The sequence below is a fragment of the Theobroma umbraticum genome, unplaced genomic scaffold, assembly GCF_002168275.2.
Source record: "Theobroma umbraticum cultivar Fairchild unplaced genomic scaffold, ASM216827v3 scaffold_51.0, whole genome shotgun sequence".
Classification (NCBI taxonomy): domain Eukaryota; kingdom Viridiplantae; phylum Streptophyta; class Magnoliopsida; order Malvales; family Malvaceae; genus Theobroma; species Theobroma umbraticum.
Window position 1 is genome coordinate 2873734 of NW_018397260.1, and position 16992 is coordinate 2890725.

The 16992-nt window shown below is 31.5% G+C and overlaps 1 protein-coding gene across 2 annotated transcripts; it reads right to left on the bottom strand.

Annotated features, from left to right (window-relative positions):
- Positions 1-12852: 12852 nt before the first annotated feature.
- Positions 12853-16637, bottom strand: LOC110416305 (alcohol dehydrogenase class-P-like). 2 transcript variants are annotated; one of them, XM_021428267.2, is made up of 10 exons: positions 16240-16637; positions 15398-15549; positions 14972-15018; positions 14431-14756; positions 14239-14321; positions 14069-14144; positions 13899-13960; positions 13502-13597; positions 13255-13416; positions 12853-13140 (listed from the first exon to the last, which is right to left on the bottom strand). In XM_021428267.2, exons 1-10 carry the CDS (start codon positions 16271-16273, stop codon positions 13024-13026), a joined length of 1155 nt encoding a protein of 384 aa, XP_021283942.1. In that variant the 5' UTR covers positions 16274-16637; the 3' UTR covers positions 12853-13023. The 2 variants fall into 2 exon arrangements, with proteins under 2 accessions (XP_021283942.1, XP_021283943.1); XM_021428268.2 differs by having other exon boundaries at positions 15398-15534; positions 16240-16630.
- Positions 16638-16992: the final 355 nt, after the last annotated feature.

Genomic DNA, 16992 nt, shown 5'->3' on the forward strand with positions numbered 1-16992 from the left:
TCTTGAAATGATTTAACTCCCATACATTTATTTTTATATAGTTACAAGCTTGACTCTCGAAGTTATTGAACTATATCTATAAGCTTGTATGACTTCGATGTATAAATGCTTATGATTCCTGTTCATTAAAGTCTAATTTAAAGATTAAAAGAAAATCCAGATTCACTCATTAAGTGACAGTTTTGAATTTTTTTTAATGATGACAAAAAAAGAGAGAAATAAGACTAAGTTATATACAGTTTGATAAGTCTTCATGTTTAATTTATGTGTGTGATGCTTAGTTTTGGTTTTCTTGAATAGTATGTGCTAGTTATTATGGATATTCAATATATCTTGCTTAGTTATTGTTTATATTGTATATCTTGTTTAGCTACTGTAGATATTATAAATATTTTATTGTAAATCTTTAAAGAAAATTAGATGCATTAACTTAAGAGGAGCAACTCATTATTCATAAGGATTTGAAGCATTCATACTGAACATAGACATTACACTCTTAATCTAAAAGTATTTTGCCATCATCAAAAATAAGAGAGGGAATGTTGACTCCATGTATTTTATATGGTAACAAAACATTCCTATTTATTGGTGTTTAATTATATTATTTAAGTGTGCAAGAGAAAATATAAATTCATTAATATATTTGGCATTTGAAAACAAGTCAAGATGCTTGTTCAATTGCAAGATGGGTTAATTTGTTAAACAAGTCAAAAAGAAAAGGCTTTAATGAAGATAGATTAGTTTTAGTCAATTAACATAAATACTTAATCAATTAAAGTAATTCTGGGCATTATACTAAGGATAGACAAAAAGGTCTTAACTAGTTTACACAACGTTTAATCAATTAAGCAAGTGCTGGATATAAAGTAAAAGCCTTTTAATTGGTTAAAGGAAAAAAGTTAACTAGTTAAAGGTTAAAGTTAAAGGTGTCAAGAAGTGCCAGAATTCAAATTCAAAATATTGATGACTATCCAAGGTACCAAACCAAGGGAATTAAAGTTTTAGAATTCTTAATTGGTTGAAGCTCATTTTAATCAATTAAGGATGAATAGAGAGAAGCTTCAATCAATTAAAAAGAGCATTAATCTGTTAAAAAAAGTCTGGCCAAAAATAGTACTTGAAAATAGAAACTTATTAATCAGTTTAAGCTATCGTTAATTGATTAACACAGACAAGTAATGTGTAAGTTAGAGAAGACTTAATCAGTTAAAGCTTACCTTTAGCCCATTAATGAAGCATTGTCTGTACATTTGAATTTAAGTACAAAAGAACAAAATAATGGCCAAAAGCAGCCAGTTTCTATCTCCAATGGTCAGAAATGATTTTCAAGTATTTAAAGCCTCTTCAACAGTCAAAAATTAGAGAGAGAAGATATCTAAAGTGATTTTGAGCTTAAAAACAAAAACTTTCTCTTTACACTTGTATTTCACTCCCATCCTTTGAAAAATGTTTAAGCTTAACTTTGTACATCTTAAATCAGTTAGATGATCAATTGCACTTCATCTTTTCTTCATTTCTTGATTACCTAGAATGTGCGAGGCACTCTAAAAGGTTGTTATAGGTACTAACTTAGCCTTAGAAAAGTTAATTTTGGATTTTGGTTGATCCCAAGAAAAACTATTGTTAAAGGTTGTGGCTAAGCCTATAAAAAGCCATTGTAAAAGCTTGGTGGAAGCTTGGGAATTCCATTGATTTTAGTGAATTGATTTAAAAATCCTTGATTAAGAGATCAAGGTAATGGATGTAGGTCAAGAGGATCGAACCACTATAAACAATTGTGTTTTGTCTACTTTCTTGTATTTTCTTCTTACTTTTAACACTTAATTCATTCCTCCAGCAAGCTTTAAACTTCTATTTTTAAATTCCTTTAATCAACTCTTGACTTGGAAAGAATTTCGGTATTACTTGGAATGTGCTATTCTCTCCTCCTTTAGCATGCTCTTTGAGACCAACAAGTGGTATCAAAGCCTAACCTTTGATTTTAAGGGTTAACATCGTAAGGAGAAGATCTAATGGCCACTCAAAACTTCAATGATTGAGGGTCAATCCATAAATATCTCTATTTAATGAAACTAATTATCAATTTTGAAGTACTAGAAAGTCCATTTATGTTAGATTTTTTAACTATGAGATGTGGAATGTCATTATCGATGGTCCTTTCATCCTTATGATTACTGATTCGGTAAATAGAGAGAAAACTCTCAAAAGTAGAAGTAAATGGACAGAAGCTGAAATGAAAAAAGTACAAATCAACTCTAATGCCTTGCATACTCTCATTTATGCACTTTATTACAGAGAATATAATAAAGTGTTCATGTACAAAAGTGCCAAAAAAATTTGAGAAAAATTAAAAGAGTTATATGGAGAAACAAAGAAGGAAAGGGAATTGGAAGATAATTATTGTGAGAATCAATGCTTAAAAAGCAACATAGCAAATGCAGACAAGGAATCAAGTAAAGATAAATCCTTAAATCAAATTAAATTATGCATCAAGGCCCTTGAGGAGATAAAGGTAATTTTCTCATCTTGTGAACTTAATTCATATGCTTTTGATGAATTTCATAACACTTTTATGGATTTAGCATTTAAGTTTGAGAAAATTAATTTGAAGCATAAGAAAACCATTTCCATACTTAATGTTGAACATGAATTTTTGGTGAAAACAAAAATGGACATTGAAAAAGAAAACTTGAAAACTGATTTTGAAGCTTATCAAAAGAAAATTAGTATTTTGGAAAAAGGAAATTTTGATGGGAAAATGAAATTTAAAGATTTATTAAATGAGAAACAAAAGGTTTTCATGAATTCCTCATCTTCCAAAATGACCAAATGAAATTATTGCATATTTTATAGTTCTTGTTCATACACTTGTCCAATTAGAAAATATCTACATTATAAATTTAGACAAGTATGGGTTCCAAAATAAACTTTGTGTGATGAGACTAACTTTCAAGGATCCAAAGCAATTTGGATACCAAAGATCAAATGAAAAATGTTTCTTGTAGGTGTGTTAGAGCAAAGAAGAACAATTCTTGAAGAATGAATGCTCTATAGTCACACATAAAGGAAAATAGGTAATCTCTATACTAAAAGTTTTTTTTTAAATGAGAATTTTGATTGCTTATTTACTGAATGCTTCATTGATTTAGCTTGGCTTTTAAAATTATTTGTTTTTCTTAGTTGAAAATTTAGGTTCCCCATTCTTTGTTGAATATTAAGTATATAATTTATTACTACTCTCCCTTGAGTCTTATTCATAAATCTTGATTATGCAAAATTGATTTAATATGATACATGTTGTAAATTGCATAATCTTGAAGGAAGTCGAAGTGTAAGATTGATAAATATGTGCTTCTATATGAACTTGAATATTTTGTCATGATCTCTTGCCAAAAGTTAGTCATTCTTTTGATTGAGAAAATTCCTTGGATAGTCGTATTTGTTTGGACTAATTTTGCTTTGTTATGTAAAATGATTTGTTATATTACATGTGCATATATTTCATAATTTTTTTTCATGCTTTGTGAAATTGTTTCATACGATTTTTTTTAAGAAAAATTATTTTTGAGCCTAACCTTGAGCACAAAAGGTTGATGATTGAAGATATGCGTGAAATGGCTAATATGTACTTATTAGATTAATTTACATAATTGCCTATAAATAAGGAAAATTGAGTTTGAAGAGTTGACCTTTTGATTTTCTTGTGTCAAGATAATTTGGCCACTTGAACAACTTTTCCTTTTAAGACTTAATTGAATGTTTCAAGTTGGTTAAAATTGAGCATGATAAGTGTTGACTACTTTAATTGGTACTTTTAAAGCAAAATGAGCTTATATGAGAAAAATGTTGTCATCTTTTAAGTTTAGAATGATTTATGAATTGAACAAGTTTATTTCATAATGAAAATACTTATGACTTATTCTTATTGGATGTGCATGCTTAGCTTGAATGATTATAAGGGTATTATTGGCACATGATTATGAGATATTTGAAAATAACCCTTAACAGACATAAACATGATTCATTATGCTCATTATACATTTGATAAATCTTTTAAAGCATAATTGAACAAAATTGAGTGATATTAAGCTCATAATTTTTCACAAAGCATGTTTAATCTTAAATGTTTCAAGTTAAAAAGTTCATAAAGAAAGATTAAATCTTTATCAATTGATTTTCTTGCAAACTCTTTTTATTCTCTTTGATTGAAATTGATTTATTGTTTTTGATTATATAGCATGGTTGGGAAAAATTGATTTGATACATGAATTGCATAAATCCCATTTTGTTTGATATTTCTCTCATGATTTATGAAATAGATTGAAAGAGATTTCTTAAGCATAATCATGAGTATGATAATTTGACATTGATGATATTTTAAGCAAATGAACAAATCTTCTTGTAAAGCTTAAGGCTATAATGATTTCAATGATATAAAACTTGAAAAAGTGTGCCTTACATTAAAAATGCTGTTATAACTGGTTCTTGTGGCAAATGAATGCTTCAATGACTCAAGGGCATTTTTATCTATATGCTAAAAAAATGTTGCCTATGTGAAATTTGATATTTATTATGCTTAAAAGTTGTTTAAAATGCTTGTGCATTTTATAAGTCATATTGATATATCATGATGAAAATTGAACATGCTTGAGCATACTAGAGACATGATTCTTCAAACGAGCATTTCAACTTTTTAGCACTTGTGAACAATGAGCAATAAAAGCCAAAATTTGAATTCACATGTTTTTCTTGAAGAATCTTTGATCATACATGTCCAAATGATGTTCCAAACATGGTTGAAATGAAATTCTAAACTGATCTTGCATAAGTCTATATTTTGAGATATTGTACCTTAGAACATTGCATGTTTTGCATTTTTTTTAGTTTGTTAATGTGTAGGGATCAATCATAGTCAACTATTGGAGAACGAAATGCAAAAACAAAAAAAAATTACTGATGGAATGATAAAAAGTCGACCGCCAAGGATATGTAATTGATTCTTGAGTGCTCTAAAGTCAAAATGGATAGGTTTTGAGCTCCAAAATGTTTTCTTACTTCATTTTTTGTCCATTGAAATATTTTCTTTCATGAATTTCCTTTTCAAAGATGATTCTTGACTCTTTAAAACATGCATTATGAATATTCTCATAATCATTTGGTGCAAGTACATGTTCTTGAAATTGCAACATTTGTTGAAAAATGAAAAAACTTTCTTGATTGCCTAAATATATCTATTCCCAAGAATGACATTCATATTGATTCCATAAATTCTCCTGTGTTTACAATGTTAAAATTGAAAAATGTGAAATTATTCATGAATGCTTGAATTTATGTGCTTACATAAATAATATCATTTCTTGAGAATAAAATGGTCATGGCTCATGTAGAAAGATCTTTTCAATGAATCCGAAGATCAATTCTTGAAACATGCTTTATGATTGTACTTAAATAATTGTTTCAAGATTGATTCTTTGATTATACTTATGAAATTGATCATGTTGAACTTGTTGAACTTCATGAAAATAAATTTTGGTTCATCTATTATATTGGTCAAGACACATGTTTACATGATTTTTCATTTTGGTTGACCTTAAAGTTTGAAGTCTAAAACTTAACTTGAGCTATGCATTTGATTATGAATTTGATTGTCAAGTTTGAGCATGACATATATTGTAAGTTGACATAGTTGAAATCTACTTTGAATATGCATTTAAATGTTAACTATGTCTTCATTGAGCCTTAACGTTTACATTATATAAAGATTGGGTGCATCAAACTTTAGCTTATAGATGCACTTGACCATTTGGCTAATTGGTTGGTGTATTATTCCCCTACCTAAAGAGCAAAGTTTGAATCCCCCCTCCTCCAATTATATATATAAAAAAAGCTTATAGGTTATCATGAATACCTTGACATGCCAAACGAAAAATAGCCTGTAGTTTTAGTTAGCAATGAATGCATAATGTGCTTTTATTAAATAGCTCTTTCTTGAATATTGACAATTGGTATTCATTGATGATTAAATATTCACTATGAATATATTCATGAGTTGAGTGCTTTACTTTTCAGTATTTTATTAAAAAATTGCAAGTACCTTGAACTTCAATGGTTGCATATTTTTTTAATGGGTATATGTTTTTACTGAACTCATGCTTGCATTTTGATAAACAAAATTGGAATCATGGTTAAGGAAGATAGCCATTTCATTTCTTGTAATCATATTTGTGTTTGTTTGATCATAAATCTCATACATGATTACAATAACTGCAAAATGCTTTAGTCATGCTTTATTAATAATGATATGCCTTTTGTGAAAGCTCTCCTTATATTGATAATTTCATATACAGTTTGGAGAATACATCTTGTAATGCTTACTTCAAAATGACTTGGATGAATGATCGCTTGAAAATGATTTGGAAGAATACTCACAAAAAATGGTTAATGATGATTTTTTTATATTTCTCCTTCAATTGCTATTCTTATATATGAATTAGGGAATTTCCTAGAAATGCTTAATTGATACAACTTGGCTGATTGATGTTGAGAAAAAATATTGAATGCTTGATAATGATTAATTATTAATAATACCTGATGATAATTGAAAATGATGCTTGAAGACTAATGATACCTTAGACATGCTTAAGAACTACTTTGCAAATAGTTTTTGAAAATATGAGTATTTGATGCATATGTTGAATATCTATTCAAATGCTCATACTCTTTTAGTTCCATGAATACTTGAGTATTAGAAAAATAAATTAATATCCATTTGAATGCTCATTTATTTTAGGTTTATAATTTCTCTCCTAATATTTGATCTATCAAGGATATCTAACAATTTGTGTTGAGCTTATGATTTCTTAAGAAAGTGTTAATCATTGTCATTGATATCATAAGGAATTAAGATATTCAACAACAAGGTTTGGTGAGAATTCAACATTTGGTATTCTTTGTTACCGATAACATCTTTCTAAACACCAAAATTGATATTGTGCCTTATATTAATTTTCACTTAAACTTGAATGTTGAAATGCATAAATGGTATCAAGCATTAAGTTTGCTCAATTCGAATCTTGCTTTAAAATCAGCATCAAGCTTTATAATTGTCTCTTCTCACTTGAGCTTTAAATTAATCGTATATTTCTTAAATATTTTGAGCCTTGAAGTTGATATGATTGGAATGCTTAATGATAAAAGAAGTCTTTACTAGTGCTTTACCAATTGATATATTGAGCTTTAAAATGATTCCATCTCTCATAATTGATTTTGTTCTTTTACAAAAGGGGTGATTTTACTCATATCTATCAATTTGGTATATTGAGCTTTAACACTTGGTATTGGAGTTGAAATATGGCTTTTGTGCTTATTGAACATCTTTATGATTATCTTTCTTGAACTTTATAATTGTTATGTCCACGTTTAACTTAAAGATATATATACATGTGGCATTCTTATTGATGATTTTTTTGATGAATTAATACTTGAATGTGGCATTTTTATGGCTATATTTTTTAATTACTTGGTTGAGGATATTAAGTGCATATATATGATGACTTGGTGGCTTTATGGTTACATATTCATGGTCGTAATGCTTATATTCTTGATTATTTTTGTTAACCATTATTTCTTGAGCTTAAATATTAATGCTCACATTTTTTAACATTTTTGATATAAGAAAAAAGGAGATAAGGTTTATGAGAAAATTTAATTTTATGTATATGTTGAGGGGGAGAATTTAAAATCATTTCAAATGCTATCGTTAATTGGTTAACACAAAAAGCACCATTCACGTCAGAGAAGACTTAATCAGTTAAAACTTACTTTTAACCAGTTAATGGATCATTGTCTGTACATTTGAATTTAAGTACAAAAAGACAAAATAACAGCCAAAAATGACTAGTTTTTGTCTCTGACGGCCATAAGTGACTTTTAAGTATTTAAAGCCTCTCTAACAATTAAAATCAAAGAAAGAAACCATCTAAAGTGATTTTGAGCTTAAAAGACCAAAAACCTTTTCTTTACACTCGTATTTTACTCCTATCCTTTGAAAAAGTGTTTAACCTTAACTTCGTACATCTTAAATCAACTAGGTGATCAATTGTACTTCATCTTTTCTTCATTTCTTGATTACTTAGAGTGTTCAAGGCACTTTAAGGGGTTGTTGTAATTTTTAACTTAACCTTCGAAAAGTTAGTTTTAGGTTTTTGTTGATATCGGAAAAAACCAATATTAAAGGTTATGGCTGACCATATGAAAAAGCATTATAAAAGCTTGGTAGAAATTTAGGAATTCCATTCATTTTAGTGCATTGATTTGAAAATCCTTGACTGAGTGATCGAGATAATGGATGTAGGTCAAGGGAACCAAACCACTATAAATCATTGTATTTTGTCTACTTTCTTTTATTTTTTTTTCTTACTCTTAATACTTAAATCATTCATTTAACAAGCTTTAAACTTCTATTTTCAAATTGCTTTCATCAACTTTTTACTTGAAAAGAATTTTGGTATTACTTTGAAATTGCTATTCACCCATTTCTAGCATGCTCTTTGGGACCAACACCTAGAATAAACAAGCTGTGTAACTTCAAGCCACAACCTCCAATATCTTGCTTTCTATGCAAAGAACCAAATTGACTAGCTAATTGTCCTCACCGAGCAGCTTTTAGTGTTATATATGCTACGAATGTTGAGACACCACCACCCCACACCATAGTTAAAAAAGCCAAGGAAGAACCGACATGAATGGGTTCCATTCGTTTTCTCAGTGCCTTACAAGCTCAATTAAAAAAGATGGAGAAGGAGCCCCAACAAGGTCTAATGTATGTAAAGGTGTTGTTCAATAAGAAAAGAACCAAAGCCATGCTCGACACAGGGGCCTTAAACACCTTCACCACCTTGGGAAAGGCAAAGAGATGTAGTCTCAAAGTTGAGAAAAACTTTGGGCAGATGAAAGCTATTACTTGCCATCTTCAACTGTTATAGGGAACTCCAAAGACGTATAGGTTAAGATTAGTTCTTGGGAGAGGAAGGTGAACATGACTATAGTCACTATAAATGATGTTGATTTTGTCTTGGACTTGGTTTTTATGATGAAAGCACAAGCCATCGCTTTCCTTACGATGAGTACTTTAATGTTCTTTGGCGAACAACCATGTGTGGTAGGCTACAATTCTACCCAAGAGTGGAAAGAGGATTATATTAGATATCTAGTTCAAGAAAAGGATCAAGAAAGGAAAACCTTTCTGTGTAGACATGCCTATCTACAAATGTGGAGATATTACAAATCCAATATTCAAGGGAGTAAAGCTAGTTTTGGAAGAATTTTAAGATTTGATGCCAGAACAACTACCTATGGTCCTACCACCTCTGTGGGCTATTAATCATGAGATATAATTACTCCCTATATCAAACCGCCTGCAAAAAGACCATACAAGATGGCTTCTTTAGAGTTAGCAAAGCCAAGGAAGAAATTAGACAAGCTTATTCAAGCCAGATTCATCAAGCCATCTAAAGGCACCTTTTAGGGCCTCAATACTCTTTCAGAAAAAGCAAGATAGGAGTTCACGATTGTGCATGGATTATCGATCGCTAAACAAAGTCACAGTTAAGAATAAACACCCAATTCCCCCTATAATAATCTTTTTGAATAGTTAAGTCATGCAAAGTACTTCTCTAAATTAGATTTGAGATCGAGCTACCATCAAGTAAGAGTTGTCGAGGGAGATAAATCGAAAACCACCTATGTGACATGGTATAGTGTATTCGAATTTCTTGTTATGCCTTTTGGACTAACCAATGCTCTTTCCACCTTTTGTACGTTGATGAATCAGATTTTTCATGATTATTTGGATGAGTTTATCGTAATTTACTTGGACGATATTGTGGTGTACAATTTAACCTTAGAGAAGCATTAAAGGCACTTACAGTAGGTCTCCAAAGGTTACTAGACAACCAGTTGTATGTGAAAATAGATAAATGTGCATTCGTGCAAACCTGAATTCAATTCCTTGGCCACATAATCAAACAAGGACACATCCGAATGGATATGCAGAAGGTGAAAGCTATCAAAGAATGGGCCACCCTTAAGAACACAATTGAGCTTCGTTCGTTTTTAGGACTAGCCAATTATTATTGAAGATTCATGGAAGGATATTCAAAAAGGATAATGGTACTCACAAAATTGTTGAAAAAGGGACAAAAGTGGAGTTAGATGCTGCAGTGCCAAGGAGTTTTTGAAAACTTGAAAGACGCAATGATGATAGACCCTATTTTAGCACTTTTTGATATTGAAAAGCCCTTCAAGGTACAGATGTGTGCCTTAGACTTTGCCATTGGAGGAATATTGTTACAAGAAAAACACCCCGATTGTATTTGAAAGCTGTAAGTTGAACGAAGCTGTGAAGATATACACGGCACAAGAGAAAGAATTACTAGCAATGATTCATTATTTATGGGCCTGGCAACACTACTTGCTAGGATTACAATTCATAGTTAAAATCGACAACATCGCCATAAGTCATTCCCTCACTCAACCAAAACTTATAGCCAAGCAAGCAAGATGGCAAGAGTTCGTGGCTAAGTTTGATTTCTCCTTCGAGCACAAAGCCGGAAAAGTGAATCGTGCGGCAGACAACATTAACATGAAGGCCGAATTTGTAGTTCTCAAGGTAATCATGTAACTTGCCACGAGACAAATGACATGATATAACAGTGCCAATAATTAGTAAGAAATGCTTATTTGATCCAAAATAAAAGTTTAAAGACTTAATTGAACTTAATAAAAAGATAGAGGTTTAATTAACTTCTTTAATATAGTGCAATGGTTTATTTGAATATTTAGGTAAAAAAAACTAAAAAAAAAAAAGAGGAAGGAAATAGGTTTTCTATTTAGTTGGGTTTAATTTTTTGGAGGTTGGGATTTTGGGTAATTGGGGTCTCGATAGCCAAGGAGGAAGAAGAAGTAATTGAGGAAGAAGAAGAAGAAGAAGAAGAAGAAAGAAAAAAAATGAGGAGGAAGAGGAGCTGCCAACAACGATGTCGATGAGGAGAAGCAAAAAAGAAAAAGAAATAAAGACAATAAAGAAGACGATAAAAAGAGAAAAGAAAACAAAAAAAAAATAAGCGGGGTAAGAATAAGAGGAGCACATAACTATTTATTAGCGTCCTATCAATACCACTTAAGCGTCATTTAATATGTCAAGGTCATGTCAAAGTCTAATATAAAATTTAAAAGGAGTTATTAATAAGGTTCAAATTACATCATATATTTAATACAAGTATTAAATTAAATTAAGTTTTTTATAGAGTGATTAAATTGAACCAAATATTATAATAAAAAGACTTCTTAAATAATTTTATCGAAAATGGTTCAAGTCTATCGGCCACTTCATCTACAGCCTATCAAGCACGTGAAAATGTCTAAATAAGAATTTAGTAAATCCAATCCCAAATGCCAATTGAACCATTAGCGGCCCAAATTAAACTTTGGTTACAGCTTCAAAAGACCAAAAATCTAATGATTTCGTTAGAAAAAGGTGTAAATTTCCCCATATGATCTCCAAAGTTACACTTTATTCCACTTTGGTTGACAGTATTTCAAAATTTTGCCAATCAATTATTAGTATTGCAATTCACAATTCAATAATTATCCAGGTAACACGATCATGGTAACTCTTCCTTTCTCTAGATGTTTCATTTTTGGTATAATATATGAAAAAGCTTATAATCTATTAAACAATATTTAAATAAATTTTTATTTTTTATTATATTCAATTAAATTTTTATATTTTTATTTTGAATTAAATAAATTCTTATAATTAATTATTGATTAATTGTTATCAATTTAAAATGTCACTTGTCATTTTATATCATATGATATTGACGTGACATGCTAAATGATAATTTGACATAATGATATAGTCATGTGGTATATTCACTCTTCATGTCATTGTCACGTCAGTATCACATGAGCATAAAATAATAAATGATATTTTGATTAATTACATTTTAACTAATGATAATTAGTCATGTATTATTCATAAGATTCTATTTGACTCAAAATAAAAGTATTGGAACTTAATCGAATGTTTTTAAAAAAATAAAAATTTATTTAAATTTTCTTCAATAATTTTAAAACTTTTTTTAATATTTTTAATTTCTTTTTCTGGGGGTGTTAAATGTTATTAATTCAGTCCCAATTCGTCAAGGAATTTTATTGGTTAATTTAATTTACATTTTCAATTAGTGTCATTTCTGAAATTTAAGACTTTTTTATTGATGCTTTTTCCTTTTTTTTTTTTTTTGTCTGCAAAAAGGAATAAAAGAAATAGAAAATCAAATACAAAGTAAAAATTAAGCATAGCGGCTGGCGTCCCTGCCAACCAAGTTAACCGATCTTAGATATCAGTGGCATTACATTTAAGAAGAAGCTTAAAATTGAGCCGTATCATATTACTTAAGAATGGCTGGCTCGAGCTCTAGTTCAAGGAATAAATCAGATGCTACCAATGCTGCAAGTAGAATGGGAATAACAAAATGCCGAGTGGATAGAAAAATAGCAGAATCCACCAAAGTTTTGGTCGCCTGCCATTGGAATTTATGCCCAAATCACCATATATGCTTCTTTGGTTGTATTTCCTACCCTATCTCATCTTCTATACTTGGCTTGGTTAAATGGTTAAGAGAAATTAAAAACTCAAAACATTTATCTTTCATCTTCCCGACTTGGGTTTTATAACTCTGTTTCTTTATGACCATATACCATTAAACCTTGCAACTGAGAGAAACAAGCATAGCTATGGCGTTAACATACAGCAAGTTGAGCACAAAGCAATCAGAATGCAGAAAGAAGTAAGACAAAACAGGAAAAATGTACTTTCATAAACTGCAAACCATGTAGAACAGATTGTTTATTCGCTCTGCACAAAATGTAAGCCATGGTAACTGAAAGACAGCAGAATAGACAAAACTTTCAAAATAAAGAAGCTAGAGCCCTTCATCCACAGGTCAATCCGGCCGTTCCCTAAGCATCCATGCGAATCATGCATCTCAGACCCTCGCCCCGGAGCATGTATTCAAATGCCTTGTTGATCTCAGAGAAAGGGATAGAGTGAGTGATGAATTTATCCAGTTCGAGTTCCTGCAACATCAAGAAATGGCAACGTTATTTTTTATGGGAAACAGGAGAAAAAGATAGATATTCAAGTAGGAAAATGTACCAGAAAGAATTCTTTAAACAGGAATACAAACTCACATTGTTCATATATTGTTCAACAACAGCTGGAATATCAGACCGAGGCTTGTAGTTGCCAAAGAAAGTACCCTTGAGAGTCCTCTCATTAAGTAGATTCATTGGATGAGTTTTGAATGCATCATCTTTGTTTGGCACACCAACAAGCACAGCCACACCCCAACCCTGAAAATAACAGATTTCAGCTAAGAAAGATAGTGTTAAAAGATTTAATCCCCATTTACGAAGAGAAGGTTGGGAAGCTAATTACATCGTGTACACATTCAAATGCAGAAATCATGGCCTGGATGCTCCCGGTACATTCGACACTGCGATCAACTCCTCCTCCAGTCATCTCAGCAATTACCTAATTATTAGAAGCAATATGTTAATCTCTGCAGAACAAAAGTCGCTAGTAGATTGTAGCATCAAAACTTCCATAATCAACTAGCCAATTGCCACAAGGATGTCCTTCAGAAATCAGGATACTAAACAAGTCAATTATATAATGCAGTGTTTTATGTAAGGTGATCCCAGTAATTATCTGGTCATGTCAGAATCCTAGATGATATTTTGAGCTTTAGGATCAGAAATGTTAACCATCTCTAACACCATTTGAAACTAAAAGAACTGTATACAGAATGGAAATTTTTCAAGCTGGAACCAACCTCTTGAACAGGTTTGTTGTGATCTTTTGGATTCACAAACTCTGTGACACCAAACTTCTTAGCTGCCAGCAGGAATAAGAAGAAACATGGTCAATTTGTAACTTTTGCTTAACCAGGAATATAACAACTCTTTGAATGCATTTATGTAAATACAACTAAGGTAATGCTACCTTCTTCGAATCTGTTGGGGTTCAAATCAACACCAATGATCCTAGAAGCCCCAGAAACTCTTGCTCCTTCTGCAGCCTAAAAATTTCACCAAAAAAGAATAAGGATAAACCAGTCCAACAGTTTTCTAGTTGCCAAAAAAAATACATAAAAGGCAACAAAAATAACTCACAGCTAGGCCAACAGCACCCAGTCCAAAAACTGCAACAGACTGACCCTTTTTGGGTTTAGCAACATTCACAGTGGCGCCAAAACCTACAAGCACCGAAATGAAATTAGTGAAACAAGAAATTTCTCAGTGCCATTAATATCATATATCCAGAAAAAAGTTGAAAAAATCTAGAGTTATCCCTAAGTCTCAAACCTGTGGATATCCCGCAGCTTAAAACACACACTTTATCAAGTGGAGCAGATGGATTAATCTTGGCAACCTGGCCAACATGGACAACGGTATATTCGCTAAAAGTTGAGGTGCCAAGAAAGTGGTAGATAGGCTTCCCATTGATGGAAAATCTAGATTTTCCATCATGAATCATTGTACCCCTATCGGTGTTGATTCTAAGGAGATCACACATGTTACTTTCTTCTGACAAGCAGTGGCGACACTCCTTGCATTCTCCTGTAAAGATAGGGAGAACATGATCCCCTGGTTGGAGATCAGTCACACCCTCACCAACACTCTCCACAATCCTAGGGATCAGCAAGTTCAAAGAAATTAATTAATACATGAGAATTTGGTTAATAAATAGCAAAAGAAAATTATGGGTATATTTATGTGAATGTTATTTCAGAAAATTATGAGTGCTTTTTTTATTATGAATGTTTCTTTAATGCAAATTTTGAGGTCATATATGTCTACACTCTAGAATCTTGAAACTACATTAAGCATGTAGCCATCTACATACCCTCCAGCTTCATGACCAAGTATGCGAGGAAACAGGGGATCCTGTCCCTGCGAAAAGAGAAAAATATTGTCAATGATAATGTGGAGAATGAAATTACAGATTCATCTCTAAGAAATGCTTAGTCTCAGAGGAAGAAATCAAAAGAAACAATGAATCAGGAAAAACCATCCTTCTCTAAAATTCAGCAGTGGTCAAAGCCAATGAAGAGGAAAAGAAATTTGGCTAAACATCAACACAAGACCAATATTTTTGAAATAGTCAGGAATATTACAGATTTGCAGATCATTCAATGACATATTGCTTTGTCAAAAATTTTCAGATGGAAATTCTTATTCCTAACAAAAGCTAACAAGTTTTACTTTTTGAGCAATCAGATATACAGGACCAATCGCCAAAAACAAGTAGAAACCAAAGGAGAAGTGTAACCTTAGCATCCCAGAAGTAGACATCGGTGTGACATAAAGAAGTGAAGAGTATCTTAATACGGACTTCATCCTTCTGTGGTGGTGCCACTTCCACATCTTCTATCGACAGTGGCTTCCCTGACTCCCATGCCACGGCAGCTGCAATTAGGCCACCTCCGCCGAATTGGCAGAATAATCCCCACACAATCAATCAATCAGGAACTAAATATAAGAGCTATACTGAACACAGATCATAGTACAAGACTCAAAGAATAATTCTGACCAAACTAGTTACATAACGCTCAATGTAAGTACATACAAATACTATATCATAGCGTTGTTTATACACAAAAGGATTTCTTATCTTAGATTGTCTTTTCATCCCTTCAACGGAATCATCACCTCATAAATAATCAGAAAGGTCGCAAATATTTTTCTTTAGATGATATAATTATTAAGAGTCATAAGAATAACCAGGAAAAGCCAAAAGTTTCAACGGAAAATACAGGGTAAGAAAGATATTAAATTCATAAAAATACACGAACTGAAACTTTTGAGTTAATCAAGGAACATGCCATGGAAAAACAAGAAACAAACATCCTCACTCATCCCCTCAACAGATAAGAATTAAAATAAGAAAAGAAAACGTAGTAACCGGACTGAGACAGCTTGGAATCTAAAAATAAGCCATAAATACTTCAAAAATAAAATGACAAAAAAAAAAGGGTTTATTATCCGAAGCATCAGAACCACAAAACCAACAGAACAAATGCAAGACCAAACCCAAGAAGAATAACAAAAACAAAAGGAACCCAACAGAGAACAAGAAACAACTGTATTCGTATCAGACAGACCACTGATCACCTTTGCAACGGATGACCTGACCAGCAGTAGTCATGGCTGTTTTCCTCTAACAATCGCTTATGACAAAACTAAAGATTTTCTCTACCAGATCGCTTGATGACCTTTAAAGGTTCTTTTTTCTCTGTAGTAGGATGAGAAACACCTTAACTAGCTCTATATTTATAGGGAAAAAAAAAGGTCTAGTGTTCTTGTAGGAGAAATTGAATGTACGAGAATACCCATTTGAGTTCAAATCAATAGATTTGGAACACTGTACAGATTTTGTCAAAGTTGTTTTTTTGGGAAAATCCTGTGTCTGGTTTTTGTGGGAGCAGTGTCATGGTTTCGGTTTTGGCCGCTGTGTAGCATTCTTTGGGCGTTACCATGGGCGCCTCTGGGAACAGCCACGTAGCCTTTGATTTGATTATTGTTGTTCTTTATCCTATTCCGGGCAAGAGCATGTCAAACGTGGGGTTCAATTTGTGCTTTTAATGCAGCCTATACTACGTGCCATTCTAATTCGTTGTTCCTAACGGCTTCATACTTTCATTCATCCACTGTTAAGCTCATTGTTTTCTTTCTTTCCCTTTCTTTTGGGTTACTCCTTTTTGGCAAATGAATCCAAGATTTTTATTGCTTAGCTTAAAAGTAACATCTAAGTTGTAATTTAATAATTTATTTCTTATAGTTATTACTATAAATTGATTGAGCAAGCATCTTTTTACAAATAAACTACTTTTTATGATATTTCATTTGCATTTCAAATTATGAACG